Source organism: Terrapene carolina, unplaced genomic scaffold (genome assembly GCF_002925995.2).
Source record: "Terrapene carolina triunguis isolate 2854851 unplaced genomic scaffold, T_m_triunguis-2.0 Scaffold111, whole genome shotgun sequence".
NCBI classification, from domain to species: Eukaryota; Metazoa; Chordata; order Testudines; family Emydidae; genus Terrapene; species Terrapene triunguis.
Window position 1 is genome coordinate 14,381,444 of NW_020664462.1, and position 27,138 is coordinate 14,408,581.

Genomic DNA, 27,138 nt, shown 5'->3' on the forward strand with positions numbered 1-27,138 from the left:
AGGCCATTCCTTAGAAGCTGTAGCTACAGGAAGAGCACCAGTTATTCTTAGCAATATATGACAACTGTAGAGACCAAACACATTAGGGTCTGGGGAGGAGCTAGTTACTGCTGCTCCTGCCTTGTCTTCCACCCTACAGCTCATCTTTTTACCCTCCTACAATTCCTGTGTGCTTTTCCACTTCCTTGCCCACCCCCACATCACCCATAGTCCTTGTCACTTTCTGCCTTTGGGTCTGTTTCCTCCTTGGCCCTTTGTTCTGACCTGCTCTCAATCCCTTCCCTTCTTCTATTTTTTTCTATCCTACCTCCACCCGCATGCCAAATCCTGGAGCCTGTTGTTCCAACACACTCTAAATGTCCTATGTCTGGATACCATTCCTTTCCCTCCCACATGGGCAGTGTTTCCCCCCACTCCTGGAGCACTGAAGCATTCAATGCAAAGAGCCCTGGAAAACTATTCTTTCCCAACTGTACCCTCTCCATTCAGGCTTAGAAGGTTTTCTTTGCTGGACTATTAGTTGTCTGGTTAACCTTGAGGCCTGGGACAAATACTTCCTATGTCCTTCCCATTTGTCTCCCAGAATCAGCACTGTCCTCAGCTGCTTGTCTGTATAAAAAAATATTTAGTTCTGACATTGTTTTGAGATGCAGTTTGCCCAAAAAAAATGCTATACAAAGTGAAGCTGAATAGTACTGTATGCTACTCTCAAACAGCGCATTCTCCTCCCCCCCGCCCCCTCCAATCTTCAGCAGAATCAGTGTGAGTTTTGGGCATTCAGAGTCCTGTGTTTCCCTAAACTTTAGGTATAGGGTTTAAGTGGCATTGATACTGTCAGCCAAGAGCCACCTGTTTGCTATTTCCAGCACAGCTATTACATAAAAACTGGACCAAGTATGTTCCTGGAGATTGTTAACCTGGTGCAGAGTACTCATTAGACACACAAGAGAGAGATTTTGCTCTTCTATTTTTTAGATGGCATAAAATCGCAAATAAATAGATGGCATACGCCTGAGGCCATTACAATTTCATAAATTGAAAGTTTTATCTGAGCAAAACAAATTCTTATAGGAGTGGAAAAATTCTGTTCAGTGCCTGGCAAGTTGATATTTAAACAAAAAAAAAAAATACCGCTAGAGATGTTATCTCTAGGTAAATGAGATCCTGTGTTAAGAACAGCTATGAATTTTGTGGTGTCTCATGACACTAGAAGACAACCCTCTATTGACCAAGAGAGCTATTGATGAGACTTTTGCAGAGCACCTAGCCTCATGCCATAAAACTAGTGTGATAGCCTGGGCTAAAGCTAATGTCCGTCTAGTCGGTGGACAAGGCTAGATTTTGATGAACGTTAGTGCTCCAAGAAAAAAATGTGATGACAAATATTTTCTCTTCTTCCAAGGAAGAAAGAACTTATTCACACAATCCATTCACAATAAGCATAAAACTTACTAGACTAAGTAAACTATGTCTATGCAGGTTTCAGAGTGGTAGCCATGTTAGTCTGTATCAGCAAGAACTAGAAGTCCTTGTGGCACCTTAGAGACTGAATATGAACGAGAGGCTGCTAGACAACTCTCTGACACCACATTCTACAGGCCATTGCCCTCTGACCCCACTGAGGGATTACCAAAAGAAACTACACCAAAAGAAACTCAAGAAACTCCCTGAAGAAGCACAGGAACAAATCTACACTGACACACCCCTAGAGCCCCGACCAGGGGTATTCTATCTGCTACCCAAAATCCATAAACCTGGGAATCCTGGACTCCCCATCATCTCAGGCATTGGCACCCCGACAGCAGGACTATTTGGCTATGTTGACCCTCTCCTTAGGCCCTACGCTGCCAGCACTCCCAGCTATCTTCTAGACACCACTGACTTCCTGAGGAAACTACAATCCTTTGGTGATCTTCCAGAAAACACCATCCTAGCCACTATGGATGTAGAAGGTCTCTACACGAACATTCCACACAAAGATGGACTATAAGCCGTCAGGAATAGCATCCCTGATACTATCATGGCAAATCTGCTGGCTGAACTTTGTGACTTTGTTCTCACCCACAACTATTTCAGATTTGGGGACAATTTATACCTTCAAGTCAGCGGGACTGCTATGGGTACCCGCATGGCCCCACAGTATGCCAACATTTTTATGGCTGACTTAGAACAACGCTTCCTCAGCTCTTGTCCCCTAACCCCCCTACTCTACTTGCACTACATTGATGACATCTTCTTCACCTGGACCCATGGGAAGGAGGCCCTTGAGGAATTCCACCATGATTTCAACAATTTCCACCCCACAATCAGCTTCAGCCTGGACCAGTCCACACAAGAGGTCCACTTCCTAGACACTACAGTGCAAATAAGCAATGGTCACATAAACACCACCCTATACCGGAAACCTACTGACCGCTATACTTATCTTCATGCCTCCAGCTTTCATCCAGACCACATCACACGTTCCATTGTCTACAGCCAAGCTCTAAGATACAACCGCATTTGCTCCAATCCCTCAGACAGAGACAAACACCTACAGGATCTCTTTCAAGCATTCTTAAAACTACAATACCCACCTGGTGAAGTGAAGAAACAAATTGACAGAGCCAGAAAGGATACCCAGAAGTCACCTACTACAAGACAGGCCCCAAAAAGAAAGTAACAGAACGCTACTAGCCGTCACCTACAGTCCCCAACTAAAACCTCTCCAGCGCATCATCAAGGATCTACAACCTATCCTGAAGGCCAGTTCCTCACTCTCACAGACCTTGGGAGACAGGCCAGTCCTCGCTTACAGACAGCCCCCCAACCTGAAGCAAATACTCACCAGCAACTACACACCACGCAACAAAAACACCAACCCAGGAACCAAACCCTGCAACAAACCCCAGTGCCAACTCTGTCCACATATCTATTCAAGGGACACCATCATAGGACCTAACCACATCAGCCACTTCACCAGGAGCTCGTTCACCTGCACATCTACCAATGTGGTATATGTAATTTCCCCCATACTAATCTCCCCCTACTGTTACTCACACCTTCTTGTCAACTGTTTGAAATGGGCCACTCTCATTACCAATACAGAAAGTGATTTTTCCTCCCTTGGTATCCTACTGTTAATTGAATTGTCTTGTTAGACTGACCTCCATTTGGTAAGGCAACTCCCAGCCTTTCATGTGCTATGTATTTATACCTGCTACTGTATTTTCCACTCCATGCATCTGATGAAGTGGGTTCCAGCCCACGAAAGCTTATGCCCAAATAAATTTGTTAGTCTCCAAGGTGCCACAAGGACTCCTTGTTGTTTATGTCTGTGCAGTCTGTACCATCCCTAGCTTAAATTTCCAATACTCCAATTCCCTCTTATTCCATGACTGCTTACTTTGCTTAAGAGACTTTGGTGTGGGACTTTGTCAAAGGCTTTCTGACAATCCAAGTACACTATGTCAACTGGATCACCTTGTTCACATGTTTGTTGACGTCCTCAAAGAAATCTAATGGATTGGTGAGGCATAATTTCCCTTTACAAAAGCCATGTTGACTCTTCCCCCAACAAATTGTGTTTGACTATGTGTCTGATTATTCTGTTCTTTACCATAGTTTCAACCTGTTTGTCTGGTACCTAAGTTAGGCTTGCTGGCCTGTAATTGCCAGGATCACCTCTGCAACCATTAAAAAAAAATCGGTGTTACGTTAACTACCCTCCAGTCATCTGGTACAGAGGCTGATTTAAGTGATAGGTTACATTTCACGGTTAGTAGTTCTGCAATTTCATGAGAGTTCCTCTGGAACCATCTGGTTCTGGTGGCTTATTACTGTTCAATTCATCAATTTGTTCCAAAACCGCTTCTATTGATGCTTTAATCTGGGACAGTTCCTGAGATTTGTCACCTACAAAGAATAGCTCAGTGTGGGAATCTCCCTCACATCCTCTGTGGTGAAGACTGATACAAAGAATTCATTTAGCTTCTTTGCAACGGTCTAGTCTTCCTTGAGCGCTCCTTTAACACATTGATCATCCAGTGGCCTCACTGATTGTTTGGCCGGCTTCCTGCTTCTGATGTACTGCAATTTTTTTTTGTTGCTGTTTAGTTTTTGTCTTTTCCTAGTTGCTCTTCAAATTCTTTTTAGGCCTACTTATTTGTATTTTTACACTCGACTTGCCAGAGTTTAGGCTCCTTTCTATTTTCCTCACTAGGATTTGACTTCCAATTTTTAAAGGATGTCTTTTTGCCTCTAACCACCTCTTTTACTTGGTTGATTAGCCACAGTGGCATTTTTTTGGTCCTCTTACTGTTTTTTTTTTTAATTTTGGGGTATACATTTAGTGTCTATGATGTTTTTAAATAGTTTCCGTTCAGCTTGCATGCATTTCACTTTTGTGACTGTCCTTTTAATTTCCATTTAACTACCTTCCTCATTTTTGTGTAGTTCCCCTTTTTTGAAGTTAAATGCTACTGTGGTGGGTTAAATGCTACAGTGGTGGGTATTTTCCCTCATGCAAGGGTGTTAAATTTAGTTACATTCTGATTGTTATTACTTACAGGTTCAGCTGTATTCACCTCTTAAGCCTGGTCTACACTGGGGGGGGGGGTTCGATCTAAGATACGCAACTTCAGCTACGAGAATAGCATAGCTGAAGTTGACGTATCTTAGATCTACTTAGAATCACTTACTTCGCGTCCTCGTTGCATGGTATCGACGGCTGCCGCTCCCCTGCTTCCGGAGTCGACGGCAGAGTGATCGGGGATCGATTTATCACATCTACACTAGATGCGATAAATCGATCCCCGATAGATCGATCACTACCCCGCCGGTTCGGCGGGTAGCGTAGACGTACCCTTAGATCAGATCATTTGCTTCACTTAGGACTAAATCAAGAATTGCCTGTCCCCTTGTAGCTTTTAAAATGTCATTAAAAAACATAATATATTTTCTCTGAAGTAGCAATTCTGTTTGTTAAAATAATATATTTATATGTAAGGAAATGTTACTAGTTAGGAATTTGTATTATGTATACAATATTGTATCCTAGACTAGACAACCAGCAGGTGTTTGGGAGGAATCATATTTGTTTTTAAGGGTCTTATTCTTGTCTTCAGTTATGTTCCCAGGATGTTGGGGAAAGACAGGATTTTTTAAGAAGGAGATTAATTTAATTAAATACCTCAGATCTCAGTATTTGTATTTTTTTGGAAGCTTTTATGTTTGACTTCTAAATTTATTTCACAATACAAATTTCTTTCTTTACCAAAATAAAATCCCAAGCTGACTTGCTCTTTTTCTGCAATGAAACCACATTTGTGCAATGTCTATACAGGAGTTATTTATTGCCACTTGGCTGTTACATTTTAAACGCTGGCGCTTTTTCCTTTTTTGAGGGGGATTTATCCTGCTCTCTATGCCGCAATAGTGCATATGTATTATGATGCACTGTTTCATTACATAACCACATACACAGACCAACGCCATTCAGTGTACAGATGGACAGAGTGAATGATGCACAGAATTAAAAGAAGAAAAGGGGAACTCTCAGTTTCAGACATTAAATTGGGACTCGGGAGTGCTGGGCCTGTCCCTGGCTTTGCAACATGGACAAGATATCATAATTAGTCTTGGTAGAGTTCAGTTTTTAGTTTTTTAATAATTGTGATGGATAATATTGATGTTTATTTTTAAGCATTTTTATATTTTTGTCCATATACATTTTCACAGTGGGAACACTTCTGGGGGGGTGAGTCAGACAATAGGGGAGGTCAGGCAACAGTTTAATGATGATAGATATTGAGATTCAAAAAGTTAAAGCTTTATAACAATTAAACACAAATGGTCAACATCACATGTCAAAATATACCGAATAAATATCCATAAATTAAACTCTAATAAGTTTGCAAGCTTCATTTTTTCTTACTTTGCCTGTCTGTAAATTTCAATTAGTATTTATGGAAATATTTTTGTTTTTTGTGTGTACAGTGAAATCAATGTTTACTGACATTTGCTGATAAAAATCTAATCCTTCTAAGCCTAATCATAATGTATATGCACAAGGGGGCTTAAGTTAGGTTACATGGTCAATTTAGATCACAACCCTGAGACTTCCTGTGAACAGGCAGCATTCCCTGCCCTCATAGAACCCCATTGAAGATAGTGGGGTTCCACATGGGGACAGAAATTCACCTGCACACAAGAAGGTGCAGGATCAGGGCCTTAATTCTGCTATTTCCTAACTTTTGAGTGTTTGACTTTGCAATCTGAATGCTCTTTTAATGTAGTGTTTTGTATGTAGATATATATACATTATCATTTACGCTGTATGTGTGGGCATAGTCCAAATTTGAATACATGAAATCTCAATTGTCAAGAATTTTAAAAATATTTGAAAGCTATTGAAATTACATGGGTTGCTCAAGAATCTTAATCTTTCCCTTTTAAACTGTGTTAGACCAGATACGTTTTCTTTTTTCTGTGTCATCAGTTATTTTTCTCACTTTTATACAATCATTCATGGTTTCTGTGCTATTTTTGCCTTTTTATAGATGCCTTTGATGCTTCCTTTATACCCATCTTGTTTTTTTTTTTTAACCCCAAAACTATTTTTCCTTTTAGTTTGGTTCTTGTTGTTACCCTTTTTTGTTGCTGTTTGTTGCTAATAGTTCCAATTAGTCATGAGATCCCAGGAGAGTTCACTGACTTGTTCATGCAATTTTCCAGTGATCATAATGAGATTTAAATGAGGAAACTGACAAGGACTCTGGACTAATGTTCAGTTCACTGGTGACAGAATCATGAATCAATCAGATGGACTGCTGACCTATGAAAAGTTGCATTGGTTACATTTAGGTAACTGTGGTAGAATGCATACCAAGACCTTTACTTCTAAGAGTCATGAGTTCACCTTCTAGTTTTAATTAAATGTCAGGATCTAAGTTCTGAAGATCAAAATGATTATTTCTTTCTTTCAAGTGCAGCCAGGAAGGAAGCACTGCATGTGTCTCTCCCCCCCCCCCCCCCCCGCATGAGATAAGGGTTCCTTTTCATCTAAATGTTATGACTTTCCATCCCTGACTTTGAAGACATAAAAATAGTGCATGAAATTTGTTTGGGTATAGAGTGATTTATGATCAGACTGGTGTTTTAACAGAGGAAAAGTAGGTTAATTGCACAACTGCTTAATTTTTCCTTCAAACTATAGGGTTTAAGTTGTTAACCTCATCATCCATCTTTCTTTTGTATTTTTGTAATCACACTAAAAGTTTCAGTAAGATCCAAGGGTTTAAAAAAAATGAATGATTTCTCCATGGGCTTTATTCCCTGAACTATAACTGAGGGAAAGGATTTTCTAAACAGCTTGAGTGATCTGTACGTAGGAATGGACAGGTATGGTATATGTTGGGTGTTGCTTGTATAAAAGGGGGTAATTCCTACAGTGGTTGGTTCACTTGGATATCAAAGGGAAGAAGACGACTTCTGGGAAGAGAAGGAGATTGCAACTCTGGCTCCTTTTCTCTTTCCTTGGCCTCCGACTTTAAAACCTAAGCATCTGTTGCTATGGAAACCCAGGAGCCTGATGCTCAGAGAAGAGGAATTGTAACCCTCTGCCAAAGTAATCACTTTGGACACCAATTGCAGAAACCCCCGTGCCCACTTTAATCGTGTGCACATTTTCTCCTCCATTAGCTGTAAAAGTGCATTAATTAGTGGCCCCATTTAGCCTTGAAATTAACACCGCACAAAGCCCAGGTCGTATTGTTTTGCCCGGTAACTGAACAGTGGTGAGGGTGGTGACACACACAGAGCGAGAACCCCTCACAGTCTTCTTCGCTCCCCACCCCAAGCAGTTCCCATTTGTTTATCGCAGGCTCCTCTGGCGAGGAGCACAGTTCGGGTGGATTTCCACAGAGGGGCGCTGAAGCACGTTTTAATGCAGCAAAATGAATTAATACAAAAATAGTATGAGGCACAATATACCGGATTTAATAAAATAAAATAAATCGTGAAGAGCGTGGGGGCGGGAGCGGGAAAGCCCCCCCATCCTCCGCTCGTTTCAGAAGGATCGCTGCTCATTGCCTGGAGCCAGAAATCAAAGCTCACTGAAACTGGGGAAGCAGCTCGCAGCCAGTGGCATCAGGCGACGCTTTCGTCCTCTCTCCCCTTCTGATTTTTTTTTCCTCCCTGGGAGTTTGCTGTGAGCCGAGCTGGGTTTTCAGGCATAGAAACCTCTCAGTCTCCCTGCTCCCGGCCGCAGAGTGCTGCCTCCCCGGCTGCGATCAGGTGTCTGTTGCTCCTTTTCAAGTTCTTTCCCGAAAAGCCACAGGGAGATGGCTGGAGAGCAGCCCGCCCTTCCTGCCCAGAAGTGCAACGTGCTTTGAATGAGGCTTCCCAGTTTGCAGCCTGCTCCGCTCGCGCGCTCCGTGGCACTCCTGGAATGCGACCTCGGAGACGCCTGCCCATCCCGGGGAGGCACTGACAGCTGGCGATCCACCCGGCTGCCCAGGCACACCCCCCGGACCCGATTTAATACCGATCCTCTCCGGCGCCATTAGCTGGGGTTCGGCGTATCTGGGTGGCTTGCAACCTTGGCTGGTGCAACATTCCCGGGGCCTGTTCTTTGTTTTTTTGGTTTTTTTTTCCCCCCCCCCCCCAATGCTGTTGAAGCCAGGGAGAGAAATAAATATGCGGTCTCCCTCCTCGCTCTGCCCTCCACCCCAGCTCCACTGATGTGCTACGGAGAAGAGCAGAGCTCACCTGTGTGTAGCATGCTGTAACCCCCCCCCCCCACCCCCACCCCCCAAACCCCCCCCCCCCCCCCGCCCTCCCTTGATGGCTTCACTGTACCAGCGATTCGGTGGGAAGATCAACACCTCCCGATCTTTCCCCGCGCCACCCGAGGCGAGTCACCTTCTGGGGGCTCAGTGCACCGAGGAGAACAGCGCTGCCGGCCAGACCGCCCGCCCGTTACAGCAGGAGAGCCGAGCCCGCTTCCAGTACCAGCCCCGGAGTGACGCCGAGGAGGAAGATGTAAGCCCCCAGCCTTGTTTGGGTTTTGCTCTGTTTGTCCGAGTGTGTGTCTCGTGTGTGTGGCCGGAGGTCGCTTGGCTGCCTTCTCTCTGTCTTGATCTGCTCCCCGCTTCCCCGCAAAAACCCAGCGATGGTGCTTTATTAATGGCCATGTAAAGCCCCCAAACCCCCTCGGCTCCCGCTCTCCTGGGGTCTCTGGCAATGAGTGGGATGGGGAAGGTCGGGCTGCTGTGCAACGGGCGTGGGTTGGGTGCGTTTGGAAACCGCCCGTGTGAACGGCACCCATGCCCCTGCGAGTGAGGCTGGAAGTTTTTGCCTGGGGCAGAAGGCTCCGCTTTTGCCCCCTCTTGTCCTTCCTGCCCAGCTCCAGAGCCCTGCCGGGGAGAACTTCGCACCCGACGCGGCCATTTTTGTTTTGGTTTTGCTCGAAACTCCTGGATAATGACACAACACGATGAGACGCGAGCCCCCGGGAACGTGTTGGATGCAAACTTCGCTCCCTGCACGTTCCCTCCCGCCGCGGCTGCGGGGAGTAGCGGTTTCAAAGGGTTTCATTTGCATATTGCCTTAGTAACAAATGACTCATCCAGGCCACTGGCTTGCTGCTGGGACTCCTGGATGGAAAGAGTTAAATCACCTTGGATCGATTGTGCCTAGTTATTTCTTGGGGGGAGATTTACAAAGGGGAGGGCCACGGAAGAAGGTCCAGACAATAAATCAAACAGATAGTTCCCCATGACTAGTTCAGCCTTGTGTGCTATTATATTTGTAAAGGTGTGTGTGTGTGTGTGTGTGTGTGTGTGTGTGTGTGTGTGTAAAAACGGCAAGGGGGAAAGTAGCTGCAATTTTGGAATAATATTTCTATCTATTAAAATACTTATTTTCCCCAAAGGTAGGTTTGGAGCTGTGATCAGTTTTAATGATAGAAATCACTGGTAATAACCCTTATAAGTACCAACTTAGAACGTAGTTTTATGTCTGAATCCCTGTTGAGAGGGGTACTGTAGCCAAGGGAGTTGTGGGGTTTTGGTTTTGCCCTGTTTTTTTCCTTCCATGAAGACTTTTTGTGGCAGGTAAAGCGGACTAAGTTTTTCTAGCAGAGAGGAAAGTTGGTCTCAAATCCTCCGTCAGAATTTCCATTCTGTTCATTCCAAGGGCCAATAGGTAGCTGGAGATGAGTTTACTTTTCCCGGTGACTGGCGAAATCCTCACTAACATCCTAAACACGACACACAATTCCCGGGGGGTGGCGGGACGCACAAACTAAAAGCACCCGAGACTTTTTTTAAGTGTTGATTTGAAAACTTTTCATTCTGAAACAGTATCTCCGGAGGGCTCTCTGTGATGTGACCCTGTAGCGGAAATGTGCCGAAACTTCAGCTCATTGGCCTCTAGGTGTCGCTACGAGAAAGCGAAATTGCTGCTTTCTGTTATTGGTCTCCGGAATATTTTTCTCCTCTGGATTTTGTTTTGTTTGTTTTAAATTTAGCTTGGAGCGTATCTTTATGGGTTTTCAATAGGACAGATGTCTAGAACTGTTTGTCTGATCATCAAAAGCATCGAGCCAAGAAACAAAGGAAATTTAACGTGCAGATGATTTTTGCTGACACTGCTCTAAAAAAACCAAACAAACCCTCTTTTCCAAAGTTAGGCTCATCAGTAGAGTGATCTGTATAACAAAAGTCTGCATTGCAAAGGCCTTTTCCCTTTAAGCGGGGGGCAAATATAGGTTATTTATGTGCACAAACAGTTCAGATTAATTCCAAAACCACGTTGCTAGACTGTAAGGGGATTTATTTTATTTTATGTTTTTAGAAAAAGAACTGTGCCGTTGACTGCGAGAGTTAAGTGCACCATGTCAGGCAGTTAGCGCTTGGGAACTGCAATGCACACGGAATTGATTCATAAGCTTCACATACATTTCCCTAGAGAATCATTCACGTAGTTAAGGTTAAGATGTAACCAGAAAGGAAGTAATGAAATTTGCCTTTAGAGTGACTATTGTAGAAATATACAATGAATATTTCTGACTCAGGTTGGGGTAGGAATAGTTGAGGTAACAACCCTCGGTTTGTTTAGGTCTGTACAGTAAATCGGCGTTAGTTTTTGGAAACTAGTTTTGCTAAGGGTAGGAATAATGAGACACCTTAAAGGTGGTAAAATTTAATTTTGAAAATATATTTTTTCCAAGAAGCAGAGGCACACATTATTCTATACACCCCCTCCCCCGCACGCGCGGGCTCTCACACACTTCCCCATGAGCTCTGGAGAGCTGTGACTTTGGGAGCTGTCCCAGGTCCTGGAGTGATTCAACTCTGCCAGGGAATGAGTCCTTTCTCTCGCTTTGCACTGGGCAATTCAAACGGAAGCTGGTGGCTTTACTGCTCTGTTGTGCCTTCTTGTCAGTCTGGGAAGTGTGCTCAGATATACACTAGGCAGATTTCTGACCTTGGCCATTGAACACTCCTTGTAAACAGAACGTTTTTTTTCCCTTTTGCAACCGAACTGGCTGCTGAATATCTGGATGACAGCGGCAATAAGGCTTTTGCAGGACAAATTAATGCAGCTTTTGGCATAAAATCCCTAAGGGGAAAACAAAATGTGAGGCTGGCACAAGGACAAAACTGGGTGCATGAAGTGCAAAGGTTGTGTGATTTGGTGATATATATTTGCAGAATCTACTTACACTGAAGAGAGAGAATACTGACTGCTGGCAGTTCTATTGAATTGTAGTGGCATATGATATTGCTGTTTGTAATTAGGGGGAGCTTGCCCGTGATTGTATGATAAACCCCTTTTGAGAGAATTAAATCTCTGGTGTAAATTTCACACTGAGGCTGAAACTGAATATTCAAGATATTTTTCCCAGCAGAGGATTTTTTTTCTTTTCCAAATTAATCAGTTCAATAGTTTCTAAGTCAGAGGTAGGAAATACAAAAAAAAGCTTGCGTGTGTGTGTGTGGGGGGATACTTCAATTAAAATATAGCTAAGATTTCTTTTTAAAAACCACTAAATTGTTTTATAATGTGCTTAATAATCAGGCAGATTGAGAGGTTTTTTTTGAAAAGGCTAATCATGATCATAAGGTTCTTATAACTTAAAGATATTTATTCTGCATTCTGTATCATGGATTGGTTTTTATGGGTCAATTATTATCAAGTATTTCTTAAGTATCAATACATTCCCCAGTGCTATACAAGACAGGGATGAAGACGGGTCTGGCCTTTCCAATCCATGCTGTTTATATGCAATATTTCCCCTTTCCTATGTATTACTTTCAGTACTAGAGGAAACTTACGTGTAATTAAAATAAGAAACAAAAACCTGTATTGAAGCAATGCAAAGAGTTTGATTTGTACTCACACAATTAAAAATGAGGAAATGTCAGAGTAAAGATTGAAACTCCTCATCCCACCATGAAGTAGCTGATGAGAGTGAGGTGAGTTTCATCATGGAATTTGAACTTTTATAAATGAAATAACACAGTTGTCTGGATGCAATTGGTATTTTGGCATCTAAACTTCACAGTATTTAATTCTGATAGCTGGTTCTGCACACCAAAAAGAAACAAACATGTTCAGTGATTTGGGGCATCCTGAGAACTTGTGTAAAATATTGATAAGTTTATGACATTTGTTCTTGATTTTGTTATACTTCTGTATCATCCTAAACTAGGTCCCTGATTCAGTTCTCTTTGCACAAGTCAATCTCCCATTGGTTTCAGTGGAAGTACTGAGTTGGCCAGTTATTAAAACTGTAAAAATGACTGGTCATGCAAACATATCCCAGACGACATAATAGTTTTGCTATAAATGTGCCTTTTCAAAGTAATTTATTGGGATATGGTGCAGTACCTGTGAAGAATGTAACCAAAGTCCAGAGTGTTGTAATAGCAGAGTATTAATTTATGTTTTGGCAATATAATCACCTTTATTTCCTCTATGAGATTCATGCTTTCCATATTATCATGTAAACAGGAGATCTTTCTAGATGTTGGCTTTAGACTTTCCCCCCCACATAAAATAGAGCTTTTTCATTTTTCCTAAGCTTTCTTTTCTTTGGAGTCATAGTGATTAATGAGTTTAATTTTTGCAGGCAACTGCCAGGAGGTGCTGAGTAAGATGTACATGCTGATTGTGTATAACCCTGTTCCTTTTAATTACTGTGATGATAACAATGCATTAATCAAGTGCATAAGAAATTGAGCACTTATCTGTAATACAGAATATTGATCTGTTTCATAAGGCATTGACTATTAAAATGATAACCACAGTAATCCTTTTAAAATTAAATTCCTGATGATGAATTATGTGTTAAAGCTTTCTACTGAAGTGTCATATAGATTTTCTGTATAAAGAGCCAAATGCTGCATTCCTTTTTCATTTATTCTTCAGGTAAAACTCCTATTGACCGAATGGGATTTTTTGCCTGAGTAAAGGATTGGATCAAAATAAAGTAGCTCTCATTTTTACTTTGAAATGTGGAATACTTTTCATTCAATTGTATTTTGAATATTTGCCTCGTTTTATAAATTGATGCTAATTTTTAAAAGAAATTTAGCTATATTGTAGTTTTATAATTTTCAATATTGATAATTCAGACTGAGACTATTTTACGAAGTGATCATTTCAGTTGTAAATAGAAGATAAAAAGATCGGAGATTGCTGCTTTGAGAAGTAAATCAAAGGTTACATGTTTTATTATTGTTCAGCTTGTTTGAACAATATTATAAATATTACAGCCCCTGGAAATATTTGACACTTCATATGTCAGATTTGCTAACACATGCAATAAAAGTATTATTTTTCAATCCATTATTTTACTGTTGGAAAAGCTATTGCTTACCAGAAGAGAGTGTCAAGGTCAGTCTTGTATAAAGGGTTATGCAAGAGCTGCAGAACAACTTAAATGTCGGAAATGGCTCAGTCCTTTCCCAAACAGATGAATATTTCTTATTTTATATATTCTGGAGTGGTCATAAATCAGTATAAAGTGAAGTAGTCCATATGGCTCCCAAAAATCTCTATATAGCTCAGATCAACAGTTTTCTTTCTGCAGTATTTGATACCTTCTAATAGTCTCGCCTGCAGCCTATTCATGGTAGGCTGTAGGATGTTGGGTGCAGTTATCCTGCTGCCTTTATGGGACTGAGGCCACTAACTTCAGTGGAAGCAGGATTAGGTCCCCATTGATTCGTTCAGCCCTTCTCTTGAAATTAATAAAAATGCAGTTTGGTTCTACGAAGAGTAATAATTATACATTCATAAAGTTAATCTTCTCTCTGATTTGTCTGAATGTGAGTTAATTATATATTTCATTATGTAACTTAACATTGGATAATTTAAAATTACAGCAACAGGGGTTTTTCATGCATTGCTTTACAATTGCTATATTTGGAATTCAATGGCTTCATGATTTTTGTTGCTGGTTTAAAATTAACCTTCCTGTTTTGCAAGCATTCCTAACCGCGATCAGGCCTTTGGTGTATTATTATGCATCTATTAAAAATCTGCTAGGTAGAATATATTTTTAACACACAATAATAGCTATGCAAAGAGGTTGACTCATCTCTCTAGTGGTAGTGAAATGCACAGTAACTTGAATCTCACCGAGTTAGCGTACTCAGCTCAGGTCCTTCCTCCTGAGCTTGCAGGGGCTGGGAGGAATGGGAAGAGAAGATACAGAGTCCCAGGAGGGAGTACTTTGCTTTGCTTTTAAAGGAGCTTTCCAGCAGACTGAAAGAAAGACGCTGGCGGGCTCCAGATGAAGCTGTATACAGCTCTCCATGGTCATGGATTCAGTGAAAGGCAAGAAGTGTGGGAGAGAAGAATGGATTCTCAGAGCTTCAAGAAAGGCTTGGAAAACTCCCCTGGAGCACTAAAGAAATACAGTCTGCAGGAGTAGAATCATCTGTATAAATGTACTTTAAGGGCTCGATTCTACAGTCTGCATTCTAGTAAAGATCCCCTTCAAGCCCAATGATTTCAAGTTGCTTTTACAGGGAGTTTTTGTCTAAGTAAGGCCTGCAGGATGTGATTGGCAGAGTGCAGTTCGACGTATGGATTTTCACATTGTGACCAAGGGGTGGCAGCATCTCTTATTTAGTATTTTGCCATAGATTACTTAACATAGCAATTTTTTTGTAGTAAGTCATGATCTATTTGTTCATATAGCCACTCCTGTGTTTAAGGGTTACCTATGTGTTTCTGTTTATTAAGAAGATCTCTGTGTAGGCTCAAAAGCTTGTCTCTGTAACCAACAGAATTTGGTCCAATAAAATATATTACCTCACCCACCGTGTCTATTTATTAAGGGTCATTTTTGTTGCTTATGATTTTCTGAAGGTTTTATAATTTTGCCTAAAATTTGGCATGCTCTCTCTGTCAGGGACTAATGGTATTTTCAAAGTTTCTTCAAAAATGGTTGAGCCATTTTAAAGCACAGGAGGAGTGGGGGAGGAATTCATGCTGTTTGCTAAGAAAAAATGTTTGCTACTTTTTAATAAACATCTCTCACACCCCAGAGGAAAGGGATGGAAACTTTTTATTTGATAGGGTTATAGGATAAATTTTCAAAAGTGCGTAAGGGATTTAAGAACCTAAATCTGTTTTTAAAAGTGACTTAGATACTAGGACTTAGGCTCCCAAGTCATGTAGGCATTTTTGAAAATGTTACCCATAATCCTTAGGTTGTAGATATGCCAGTTATTGGTATAGTGAAAATTGGACTTCATTTGGCTAAGTTATATGGGTTAAAAATGCATTTTGCCTATGTGCATTAGATTATGTTAATAAATCTGACATTCTCCTACTGGTCTATTGGCAGTGTCCATGTGTGTATAAAATGAATAGAAAAGTCCATAGAATAGTCAGTTTCTCAGGATCTCACTGGAAGTGCACGAGTATGCGCCATGAAATAGAATGGAGTGTAAGTATTAATAGGTACAGAATCGTATAGTACGATCTGGGAAGATTTTCTGGGGAGTAAATGGATTACACTTGTTCTGTGCTTGTTGTGTGGAGGGGATATCTGTGCGCACCCCCACTTTGATGCCCATTAAGTGGCTGGGCACATTCTGTTCTCCATCCCCCAATGTTTAATTTTGTCTATTAGCTTGGAAGCACTTTGAGGCTATTTATGTGCTTAAAATTAAGTACATGCTTAACTGCTTTGCTGAGCCAAGTCCAGCATGCTCAGTACCTTTCAGGATAGAGCCCTCATTGACGACAATGTTCATGTTGCATTTCAAACATTAGGTGATTTCCTGTGGCTGCTTTTTAAGAAAAAATGTGGTTAGAATGTTTTTACGAGGAGAAAATGTTTGTGCTTTTTCTTGTTTTGTCAATAGGAACTGAAAGCATTTTGCTCCAACTTTCCAAGAAAGTTCAGCCCCAGACAGACACTAAACCAGGGATCAGCAACCTTTGGCACGCCACCCGCCAGGATAAGCAGTCTGGTGGGCCGGGCCGGGCCGGTTTGTTTACCTGCCGCGTCTGCAGGTTCGGCCGTCGTGGCTCCCACTGGCTGCGGTTCGCCGCTCCAGGCCAATGGGGGCTGCGGGAAGCGGCAGCCAGCACATCCCTCGGCCCGCGCCGCTTCCCGCAGCCCCCATTGGCCTGGAGCGGCGAACCGCAGCCAGTGGGAGCTGCAATCAGCCAAACCTGCGGATGCGGCAGGTAAACAAACCGGCCCGGCCCGCCAGGGTGCTTCCTCTGGTGGGCCATCTGCCAAAGGTTGCCGATCCCTGCACTAAACCATGAACATTGCTTCTGAAAAGCTGAATATTTGGAAATGCAGAAGTATGTGAAATGGGAAGGAGACAGTGGAAAAATGCTTTGCAACCTTAACTCTTGTTATGCTGCAGACATTTATTTGTGGGAGTTTTATACATAAATACATTTTTATTACTTATTTATTACTAAAATGAGTTCTAACCCCACGACAGCCCATTGAGTTTTGCCCATCTTAATTTGATTGCTATTTATTGTTAAATCTCTCCTAATGTTCCTCTAGCTACAGATTCCATGATAAAATTACTTGTTTTTCTCCTACTTCCATTAGGTACCAGAAAAGAAAGAGGACACTTAAAAGACCAGGCATCTATCAAAGTGCAGATAGGAATGCTGTAGAAAACCACAGTGATGTTTCTATAGAACCATAAATGGCCTATAGTGAACCATGTCTCTATTCAGTTCTCATTGTTTTGCTGTTAGCTATAGTGAGTACAAAAGCATTATTGATACAGTCCTTCATTGTCTCTCTCTGTTTTATATTAGGTAACACAGTATCTATTGCTCAGGCATTTGTAATCCTAGGTACAAAAGGGGCACCTGAAGAGAATTCTAAGGGTACTATAATGCTTTACAATTATATCTCTAATAATACAGTCTCTGCTGAAACAGCTGTTTCATTCGCCTGCAAACCACAGGGTAAACAATACTTGTCAAAACACATGCAGTGATTCATTGCAAACATTGCAATTAATGAAGACGGACACAGCCATGGTTTAAGGCCACAATAACCTGATCCATTGCAGTTCCCTTGTGAAATTCTGCTTTGCCTGGGCTGCTTTATTACCTGTAAGATGATTTTACTCAAAATACAGATGGAAGTTTAAATGTTATAGGTTGTCACTTATACAGTGACAAGTTAAGGAAGGCAGTGTGGACTAGTGGATAGAGCCTTGGGCTGGGAGTTGAGGAACCTGACTTCTATTCCTGGCTCTTCCACTGATCTGCTGTGTCACTTTGGGCAGATTACTCCTCTTTCTGCCTCATCTATTTAGAATATAAACTCATTGGGGCTTCCTATCTGTTTGTGTTAGAGAGACAAGGTGGGTGAGGTACTGAACCAGCTTCTGTTGGTGAGAGAGAAAAGCTTTCAAGCCACTCAGAGCTCTTCTTCAGGTCTGGGAAAGGTACCCGAAGCCTCATGGCAGCTCACACCACAGGGCCCAGATCTCAGCTGAGGCCTCTAGGTGGTGCTGCACAGTTAAAGAAGTGCTGCCTTTTGACCCAGAAGTGTCTGCACTTCAGTGGCATGATGACGTAACTCTTGTAGATAGAATTATAAAGTGCTTTGCCTTTGGGATGAGAAGGATCCTTAGAAATGGAAGATATTGTTCCATTGATACTACTGTGGTCCAGTCACCCATTCTGTACCAAGCAACGCTTGTCAGAGCATCACTAATTCCCAAAATATCTGATTATGCCCTGCTTGCGGTAGGTTAAAGGTCTTTCAGTCATTGCTGCATGTCACATGCAGTGCCATGAGTGGATAATCACTACAATGCACATGTTCTTCTAGCTAAGGAACACTAATAAGCATCTGTAGCTTTGAAAATGTCAGAATGAGCCAAAGTGCAGGCAATTAGATAAGGATAATGTAACAGATAATAAGAATATACATGATGCTGGATGAGTAGTTAGACTATTGTACTTTGGCTGTTAAAGTGCTATGTGTCATAAAAGCAAGTGGCTTGTTGGCTGTGGAGAACATGCTGCAAGTTGTCAGAGACGGAAACGAGTTAATGTGGGGTAGTGACAAGGTTAACCCTGGTGAGTGTAAACATACATTTCAGGCTGTTGATAGATGGAAGTGTTGCCTGGGTTAAAAGTCACGTGCTTATAACATGAGAAAAGGTCAAGGAGAAAAGAAATGGGAGCAAATATGGAAGAAATGGCTGGCAGGGTGGGGTCCTTTCTTAGAAGGTGTTTCAGGGGATTCTGGTTTTCAGTTTCTATTGTCGCTTGTTTTCAGTGGTGCTTTTTTGTTTTTGTTTTTTTTTTGGTTTGTTTTCTCTAGTTTAGTGCCTTTGTAAGGTTCTAGAAAACATCTTTCTTTGAACAGTCTCATTGGTTGTTCATACCCTACATTCGTACCCTGTGTGTACCCACAGCAAAAAACCAGCCACTTACCATGCCACTGCTGTGTGTGTCCAAGATGAGCACCTGAGGGTATGTCTGCACTGCAGTAAAGCAGCTGTGGCTGGCCTGTGTCAGCTGAGTCGGGCTGGGTCTGTGGGGCTATACAATTGCAGTGTAGACGTTTGGGCTCAGGGACCCTCCCCCCTCACAGAACCCCAGAGCCCAGCCTCCAGCCCGAGCCCAAATGTCTACGCTGCAGTTGTATAGCCCTGCAGCCCGAGCCCAAGTCAGCTGACATGGGCAAGCAGCAGGTGTTTCATTGCCTTGTAGACCTACCCAGCAGGTGAAATCCCAGCCACACACAGCTCCGCTATTTGGGCTTTATATGGGGGTTGCATGAGGGAGGAGAAGGGAAGGTGGAATCCATGCTCCCAAGCCAGGGCCAGGTTGCAGTGCTGCAACACAGTTCCACCCCACCTGTTCCAACTTCAGTGCCAGATGCATGGCATGATGGGGCCTCTGGTGCCGTGTTAAATGCAGATTTAGTGACCCCTCCCTTGACCAGTCCACACTGCAGCCTTCAGCACTAGCCATGGGCACTCTGATAATGTGGGGAAGGTAGCCAGATAAGTACATCTATCTATGTACTGTACTGAGGCCCACTCCACAGCATGCAGGGACTCTTGCTTGGCTGCTGTGTCCACAACCCATGCCTATGCAATGCAGTTCAAGACTTGCAATAGGAGGTGCAGACAGCCTTGCTCCAGGCCCCTCCTATCTTGGTGAATTTCACCCAGGGGAGCAGGAAGTGACAGAGCTCCAGCTCAGTGATTGTGATGCTGTATGTGAATTTCCAAACCACATCCTGTTTAAATTATCACTAGGTGAAGGAAAGACACAGAGAATCCCAAAGAGGAGGAAAGCAGCAGGTAAAAGAGAACCACAAAAAGGCAACGGAGGAAGAGAAGAAAAAGAAAATGAATTGGGGGAGAGGGGAAGAGAAGCTCTGTCACACAGGGCTAGGTTCCAGCACTTACAGCCAGCCACACCCTGGAGGGGAATGCAGGGGAGCTGTGCTCTAAGCAGATAGCCAAGGGCAAGTAGGGCTGTAGCATGGGTTGCTTGCTAGACTCCTCCTGGAGTCTAGCAGGCAGCCCATGCTACAGCCCTACTACCTGTCCCTCTCCCCAGATCTAGTGCTTAACCAGATCTAGTGTCCATTTGTGGGGGTTGGGCATGGTCCCCCAGGCCACCCCTTTTTGGGGTAGCTTACATCTATACCAACAGGGAGCTGTGCTTGTGTTCCTCAACAGCACTCTGCCCTCTACCCTTACCCAAATGTATTTGCGCCTGGGCTCTCCAAATGTGTCCCACAGAGTTCAGGGAAGTGACATGCATGTTGCTTATACATCTCCCTTCCTGCATCTTCCTGGGCAGACTCCCCTACAACTCTGTTAATTTGGAGTACAAGGAGGGAGACAACACACTGGCTCAGATCAGGTCTCCAGCACAAATGCTCACAGAAAACGATTTAAACATTCCCTTCTTGTGATTATTTGAGCATGTGGATTTAAATTCACGTTTCCTGAACATTTATAGAATCATAAAACCGTAGGGCTGGAAGATACTTCAAGAGGTCATCTAGTTCAGCCCCCTGTGCTGAGGCAGGCCAAGTGTACCTAGGCCATCCCTGCCAGTTGTTTGTACAACCTGTTTTTAAAAACCTCCAGTGCCAGGGATTCCTCACTCTCCCTTGGTAACCTATCCCAATACTTACAATCCTTATAGTGGGAACATTTTTCCTAATATCGAACCTGAATCTCCCTTGTTGCAAACTAAGTTGATTACTTCTTGTCCTGAAGCAGTGCTCAGTTGCTCTGAATGTTCCCAGAAAGCAAATTCAAAAGTGGTGCAAGCATAGTCTAAGTGATTAATTTCACAATCTGAACGAGTGCTTGTGGGAGAGTTAGGAGTGGTTGATTTTTTTTATAGTTCAATCAGTAGCAAATTAGATGCCCCAAAATAAGTTGCTAAAATCTCTGCAGTGAATACAGTGCTACATAACCCTTTATTACATCCTCCCATGTTGTGGGAGATCTGCTTGCACCAAGATGAGTTCTGAAGACCTGTGCTTTCAGAAAGATGGCAGAATACTGCTGGATTGGGAAGACATACAAGAAGGCTGCTGTCAGAAGGCTGCTAACTATGCAATTTAGTATAAAATTTAGGGAGCTGCAGTGTGAATCAGCAGGTTGAGTTTCCTCTAAAATTTCCACAAAAGGCTCTTCTTTTGTTAAAGACAGATTGTGCCACTCCAACCTGAACAAGTATAATTTAATTTGAAAGCAATGTTCTGCATTCCCTTTCACCTGATCTCAGTTGGTGACGAGCCATAAAATTTCTCCTTGGTCTACTGGAGTTCAATAGATGAGAATTTCCTAACTTGGTAAAATGATTAAAAGCACTCCAAATGTATATTATCAGTGAGGCTTCTGAGAAAGAGCTCATTCAGTGGTCTCTAGGAGCCAGGGTAAGAGGCTTTGTGAACATTGATTGAATGGGAGATTGCCAAAGTAATTATTAATAGTAGGGAAGGTTAATAAAATGTAAGGCTTTATGTTAAAATTAAATTCAAGAACAAATAATGGCATATGTGTAAGAGAGAGCTTTTACGGCTTGCTGCAGTGTATTTACATTTTACAAGGCTCAATGCTTTTAGCAATGGTGAGAGGTAAATGGTATGCCTCCTTGGCTAGCAAACCTTTCCTGTGCCTTCTCATTTCAAACAACATTTGAAATCAAGGCAGACTGAGAAGATCAGTTTTGGTTTATTTTATTTTTTTAAATACTCAACTAAGTCTCAGCTAAGAAACCCACCTCCAGCAGCAAGCCATAGGGTAAACTAAACTGATCAGTGTTTTTACATGAACTGTTCTTGATTGGGGAATCATATCAGGAAAATCGTGCTCTATTCATGGATATTCCAGATCCAGAATAAAAAATGGTGAAATTGCGAAATGTGTGCTCGTCCCTAGTATCTAGAGGGGAATCTCCCTGCTTCCCTTTTCCCACATATTGGCCAAGATTTTCAAACTGACTAATGACTCTGGATGCCTCAATTTTTAGGTGAGACACATTGGAAGCCTGACTTCCCAGGGAGCGGGTGCTCAGCACTTTCTGAAAATCAGCTCTCTTTTAGGTGTCTCAAGTTGGGCACCCAAAATGGCGAGTCACTACTGAAAACCCTGGCTGCTACTTTTAGTGGAATGGATTGCTAACGAGCTGATCCAAAGCTCACTGAAGTGAGTGGGAGTCTGTCCATTGACGTCCGTGGGCTTTAGATCAGTCCCCCAATATGTATCTAGCACACTTTTTTTCATAGATTCATAGATTCTAGGACTGGAAGGGACCTCGAGAGGTCATCGAGTCCAGTCCCCTGCCCGCATGGCAGGACCAAATACTGTCTAGACCATCCCTGATAGACATTTATCTAACCTACTCTTAAATATCTCCAGAGATGGAGATTCCACAACCTCCCTAGGCAATTTATTCCAGTGTTTAACCACCCTGACAGCTAGGAACTTTTTCCTAATGTTCAACCTAGACCTCCCTTGCTGCAGTTTAAGCCCATTTCTTCTTGTTCTATCCTTAGAGGCTAAGGTGAACAAGTTTTCTCCCTCCTCCTTATGACACCCTTTTAGATACCTGAAAACTGTTATCATGTCCCCTCTCAGTCTTCTCTTTTCCAAACTAAACAAACCCAGTTCTTTCAGTCTTCCTTCATAGGTCATGTTCTCAAGACCTTTAATCATTCTTGTTGCTCTTCTCTGGACCCTTTCCAATTTCTCCACATCTTTCTTACAAAGTGCTTTTCATCTGTATATCTCAAACAAATTCAGAAAGCTGGATCCTTCCTGAAAAATCTCAAGAGCCTATTCTAATCTCAGTATACATGTAACCTCCAAGGATGCTCAATGGAATTATGCATGTCTTCTGAGAGGCAAATACCAGTAAGCTTTCTATACCTAGAGTAGGGATCCTCTTCTAAAAGAAGGATAATATAATTTTCTGTGACACAGATTCTTCCTTTGTCTGGAAATTGTGGAAGTGAAGAACATCTTTCCATCTTTTAGGTGCCCATCTGGGATTAGGCACCTGAACCTTGTCCTGTCCAGGTGGTCTCAATCTTTTTTCTGTTCTGACTCCACATTCAGCTTTCTACAGTCATTGCTCCAAATATGCATGTAGTGGCAGTTCCATCAGTATTTAATAGGTGGTGCAGCCAATGGGGAAGACCCTGCCTCCAACCAACAAGTGCCAAATAGAGCCAAAGCACAATTGCAGTTGCAGCTAGCAAGGGATGTGAAGGGTAACAAGAAGGGTTTCTACAGGTATGTTAGCAGCAAGAAGAAGGTCAGGGAAAGTGTGGGACCCTTACTGAATGGGGGAAGCAACCTAATGACAGATGATGTGGAAAAAGCTGAAGTACTCAATGCTTTTTTTGCCTCAGTCTTCACAGACAAGGTCAGCTCCTAGACTGCTGCACTGGGCAGCACAGTGGGGGGGGGAGGTGAGCGGCCCTCAGTGGTGAAAGAACAGGTTAAGGACTTTTTAGAAAAGCTGGACATGCACAAGTCCATGGGTCCAGATCTAATGCATCCGAGGCTGCTGAGGGAGTTGGCTGATGTGATTGCAGAGCCATTGGCCATTATCTTTGAAAACTCGTGGCAATCGGGGGAGATCGCGGATGATTGGAAAAATGCAAATATAGTGCCCATCTTTAAAAAAGGGAAGAAGGAGAATCCAGGGAACTACAGACCATTCAGCCTCACCTCAGTCCCTGGAAAGATCGTGGAGCAGGTCCTCAAGGAACATTTTGAAGCACTTGGAGGAGAGGAAGGTGATCAGGAACAGTCAACATGGATTCACCCAGGGCAAGTCATGCCTGACCAACCTGATTGCCTTCTATGATGCGATAACTGGCTCTGCGGATGTGGGGAAAGTGGTGGATATGATATATCTTGACTTTAGCAAAGCTTTTGATACGGTCACCCACAGTATTCTTGCCAGCAAGTTAAAGTAGTATGGCTTGGATGAAAGGACTATAAGGTGGATAGAAAGCTGGCTAGATCATCGGGATCAATGGCTCGATGTCTAGTTGGGAGCCGGTATCAAGTGGCCATTTTTGTTCAACATCTTCATTAATGATCTGGATGATGGGATGGATAGCACCCTCAGCAAGTTCGTGAATGACACTAAGCTGGGGGGAGAGGTAGATATGCTGGAGGGTAGAGTGACAGACAAATTAGAGGATTGGGCCAAAAGAAATCTGATGAGGTTCAACAAGGACAAGTGCAGAATCCTGCACTTAGGAGGAGGAATCCCATGCACTGCTACAGGCTGGGGACCGACTAACTAAGCGGCAGTTCTGCAGAAAAGGCCCAGGGGTTACAGTGGACAAGAAGTTGGATATGAGTCAGCAGTGTGCCCTTGTTGCCAAGAAGGCTAACGGCATATTGGGCTGCATTAGTAGGAGCATTGCCAGCAGATCGAGGTAAGTGATTATTCCCCTCTATTTGGCACTGGTGAGGCCACATCTGGAGTATTGCATCCAGTTTTGGGCCCCCCACTACAGAAAGGATGTGGACAAATTGGAGAGAATCCAGCAGAGGGCAGTGAAAATTATTAGGCTGCTGGCGCACATGACTTATGAGGAGAGGCTGAGGGAACTGGGTTTATTTATTCTGCAGAAGAGAAGAATGAGGGGGGATTTGATAGCAGCCTTCAACTATCTGAAGGGGGGTTCCAAAGAGGGTGGATCTAGGCTGTTGTCAGTGGTGGCAGATGACAGAACAAGGAGCAATGGTCTCAAGTTGCAGTGCGGGAGGTCTAGGTTGGATATTTGGAAATCGTGTTTCACTAGGAGGGTGGTGAAGCACTGGAATGGGTTACCTAGGGAGGTGGTGGAATCTTCATCCTTAGAGGTTTTTAAGGCCCGGCTTGACAAAGCCCTGGCTGGGATGATTTAGTTGGTGTTTGTCCTGCTTTGAGCAGGGCGTTGAACTAGATGGCCTCCTGACGTCTCTTCTAACTCTAATCTTCTATGATTCTATGATGTGTGGGAGGGGCTTCATATTGGGGGAAATCGATCTTTAATTAAACAGGCCAAATACCTTTTTAAAGAAGCCCCAGTTATTATTAGATAGGCTTTAAAATTTAGAAAAGTTTTAGTGGGGTAAAAAATGGCAGCTGGGGCCAAAATCAACTCTGCACAGATCTTTTGCTCTTCAAGGCTATTTGGCCATGTTTGTTCATGATGCTCCATGGATTGCTGTTTCTGGGGACTCCATGTAAAAAATCCATAATATTAAGCAAACTTTCTTCTTTGAGTGGATTCAGCCGTGTATTCTACTTCGGTGTGTGCGTGCCCTGTGCACCAGATCTGGAGAACTTGGGTCTGTGCACTGCAATGTGGATGTCAGAGCTGTGGGTTTGAGCACAGCTCAGAAAATCCTTAACCTTCAGTGAAAATGCAATGTAGACACTGAAGCCCGTGTTCCCTGACTCAGATCAGCTGACTCAAGTCCCACTAACCCTAGCCTTGCATTGCTGTGTAGGCATACCTAAGGAGGACTCTGGTGATGAGATTCTTGTGGCTGAAGCAGCACCTGCTTCAGCACTGAGGCCCACATCTGATCTGCAGTCACCTTCGGATGTGGCAAGTGATGCTTCTCCACACTTGGGCTCTGCTGTTCCCCCCAGGAGAAAGAGAGGCCGTTCCCCCTCCTCTTGTACAATGGGAAAGAGGCCATAAAACAATCAGGACCATTCCAGGACTTGGGGAGACTCCTCATCATCTTTTAAGAGGACTAATGACCAGCACTGTACTCCCTCCAGCTTGCAGGAATGGAGCAGATCCATCTAACTGCTCCCTGGTACCGCACAAAGAGAGGAGAGACCCTGTATTGTTGACTCCAGTTCTAGCCAGGGGGCATCTGCTGAGTCCCATACTGATGACACTGGCACCAGCGCCAACTGTCTCCACAGTGGTGGCATACCAGGTGGCATCAGACCTTTGCCCCTCAGTCCTGGACTCCCCACTGTTTCAAGAGTTCGCTGGTGCCATGAGTTTGAGCATTTGTTTGTTTCTCTATCAGGGTTGGCTCCTCCATTGTCACAAGAGAACCTCTTCAAGATCCAGATTGGGGTTGTCCTCTCCCTCAGCATTGGAAAGGCGCCAGAGATTACCCTTGTTTCACCATCAGTACCGAGATCAGCATCTGTTCCACAATCAGGATGGGGCTTTTGGCCTGGTGCCTACTGCCCACCAATACCTTTCCATACACCTGGTGGTCTCCTTGGAATCCTTGCATTGCTCTTCAGTCCCTGAGGTCCCACTCCTCGACTTGCTCCAGTGTGACATCAGCAGTCTGGATGGTGACTCCTGCTCTCAAACCTTCTCAGTCACAAGCGACTGCAGAGTCCGTTCCCTCTGGATCTCTGGGGCTATTCTAACTGGAACCTGTGGTGCAAGAATAGGACCTATGGTCCGCACAGCAAACCACCTCTTCATCCTCTCTGGTTGACTCTACCATGCCGGAATCGTCCTCTCCCTCAGTGCCCGAGGACTTTAAAGTGTATCAGGACTTCTTGAGGCATATGGCCACTATTTTGGGTATCCAAGTGGAAAACCTGCAGGAGACTATGCATAAGTTGCTGGATATTCTCCGATCATAAGCTCACGGGAGAGTAGCCCTCCTGATAAATGATGCTTTCTTGTACCCTGCAAAGGCCCCTGGAATACTACAGCAGCTTCGTTGCCTCCCACAGTGAAGCATTTAGAGAAGTGGTACTTCATCCCTATTCAGGGTTTTGAGGGTTTTTACTCCCATCCAGCCCCTAATTTGCTAGTGATAACTGTAGCAAATGGTAGGGCATGGCAAGGGAGGTATAAGTCCACCCCTAAGGACAAAGAATCCAAGAAAATGAACTTAATGAGGAGGAAGATTTATACCTCCTCTTCCCTGCAAATGCACATTGTGAACTAGCCGGCATTGCTCTCTAAATATGACTTTGTCAATTGGGCGGCCATGTCTGAGTTTGCAGACAAGTTGCTAGAACCCTCCAAGGAAGAGTTGATGGCATTCATTGCGGAAGGCCATATGCTGGCCAAGATCTCATTGCAGTCACCTCTGGATGTGGCAGATGCTGTATCCAGAATTATGGTGTTGGCTGTGACCATGAGGAGGG

The 27,138-nt window shown here is 43.4% G+C and overlaps 1 protein-coding gene across 1 annotated transcript in view; it reads left to right on the top strand.

The window, feature by feature from the left end:
* Positions 1-8,823: 8,823 nt before the first annotated feature.
* The window catches only part of DPP6 (dipeptidyl peptidase like 6), a 594,783-nt gene continuing 576,468 nt past the window's right edge, over positions 8,824-27,138 (top strand). The window contains exon 1 of the mRNA XM_026652149.1: positions 8,824-9,021. Coding sequence (XP_026507934.1) covers positions 8,824-9,021 — 198 coding nt within the window. The remainder of the gene's footprint in view (positions 9,022-27,138) is intronic.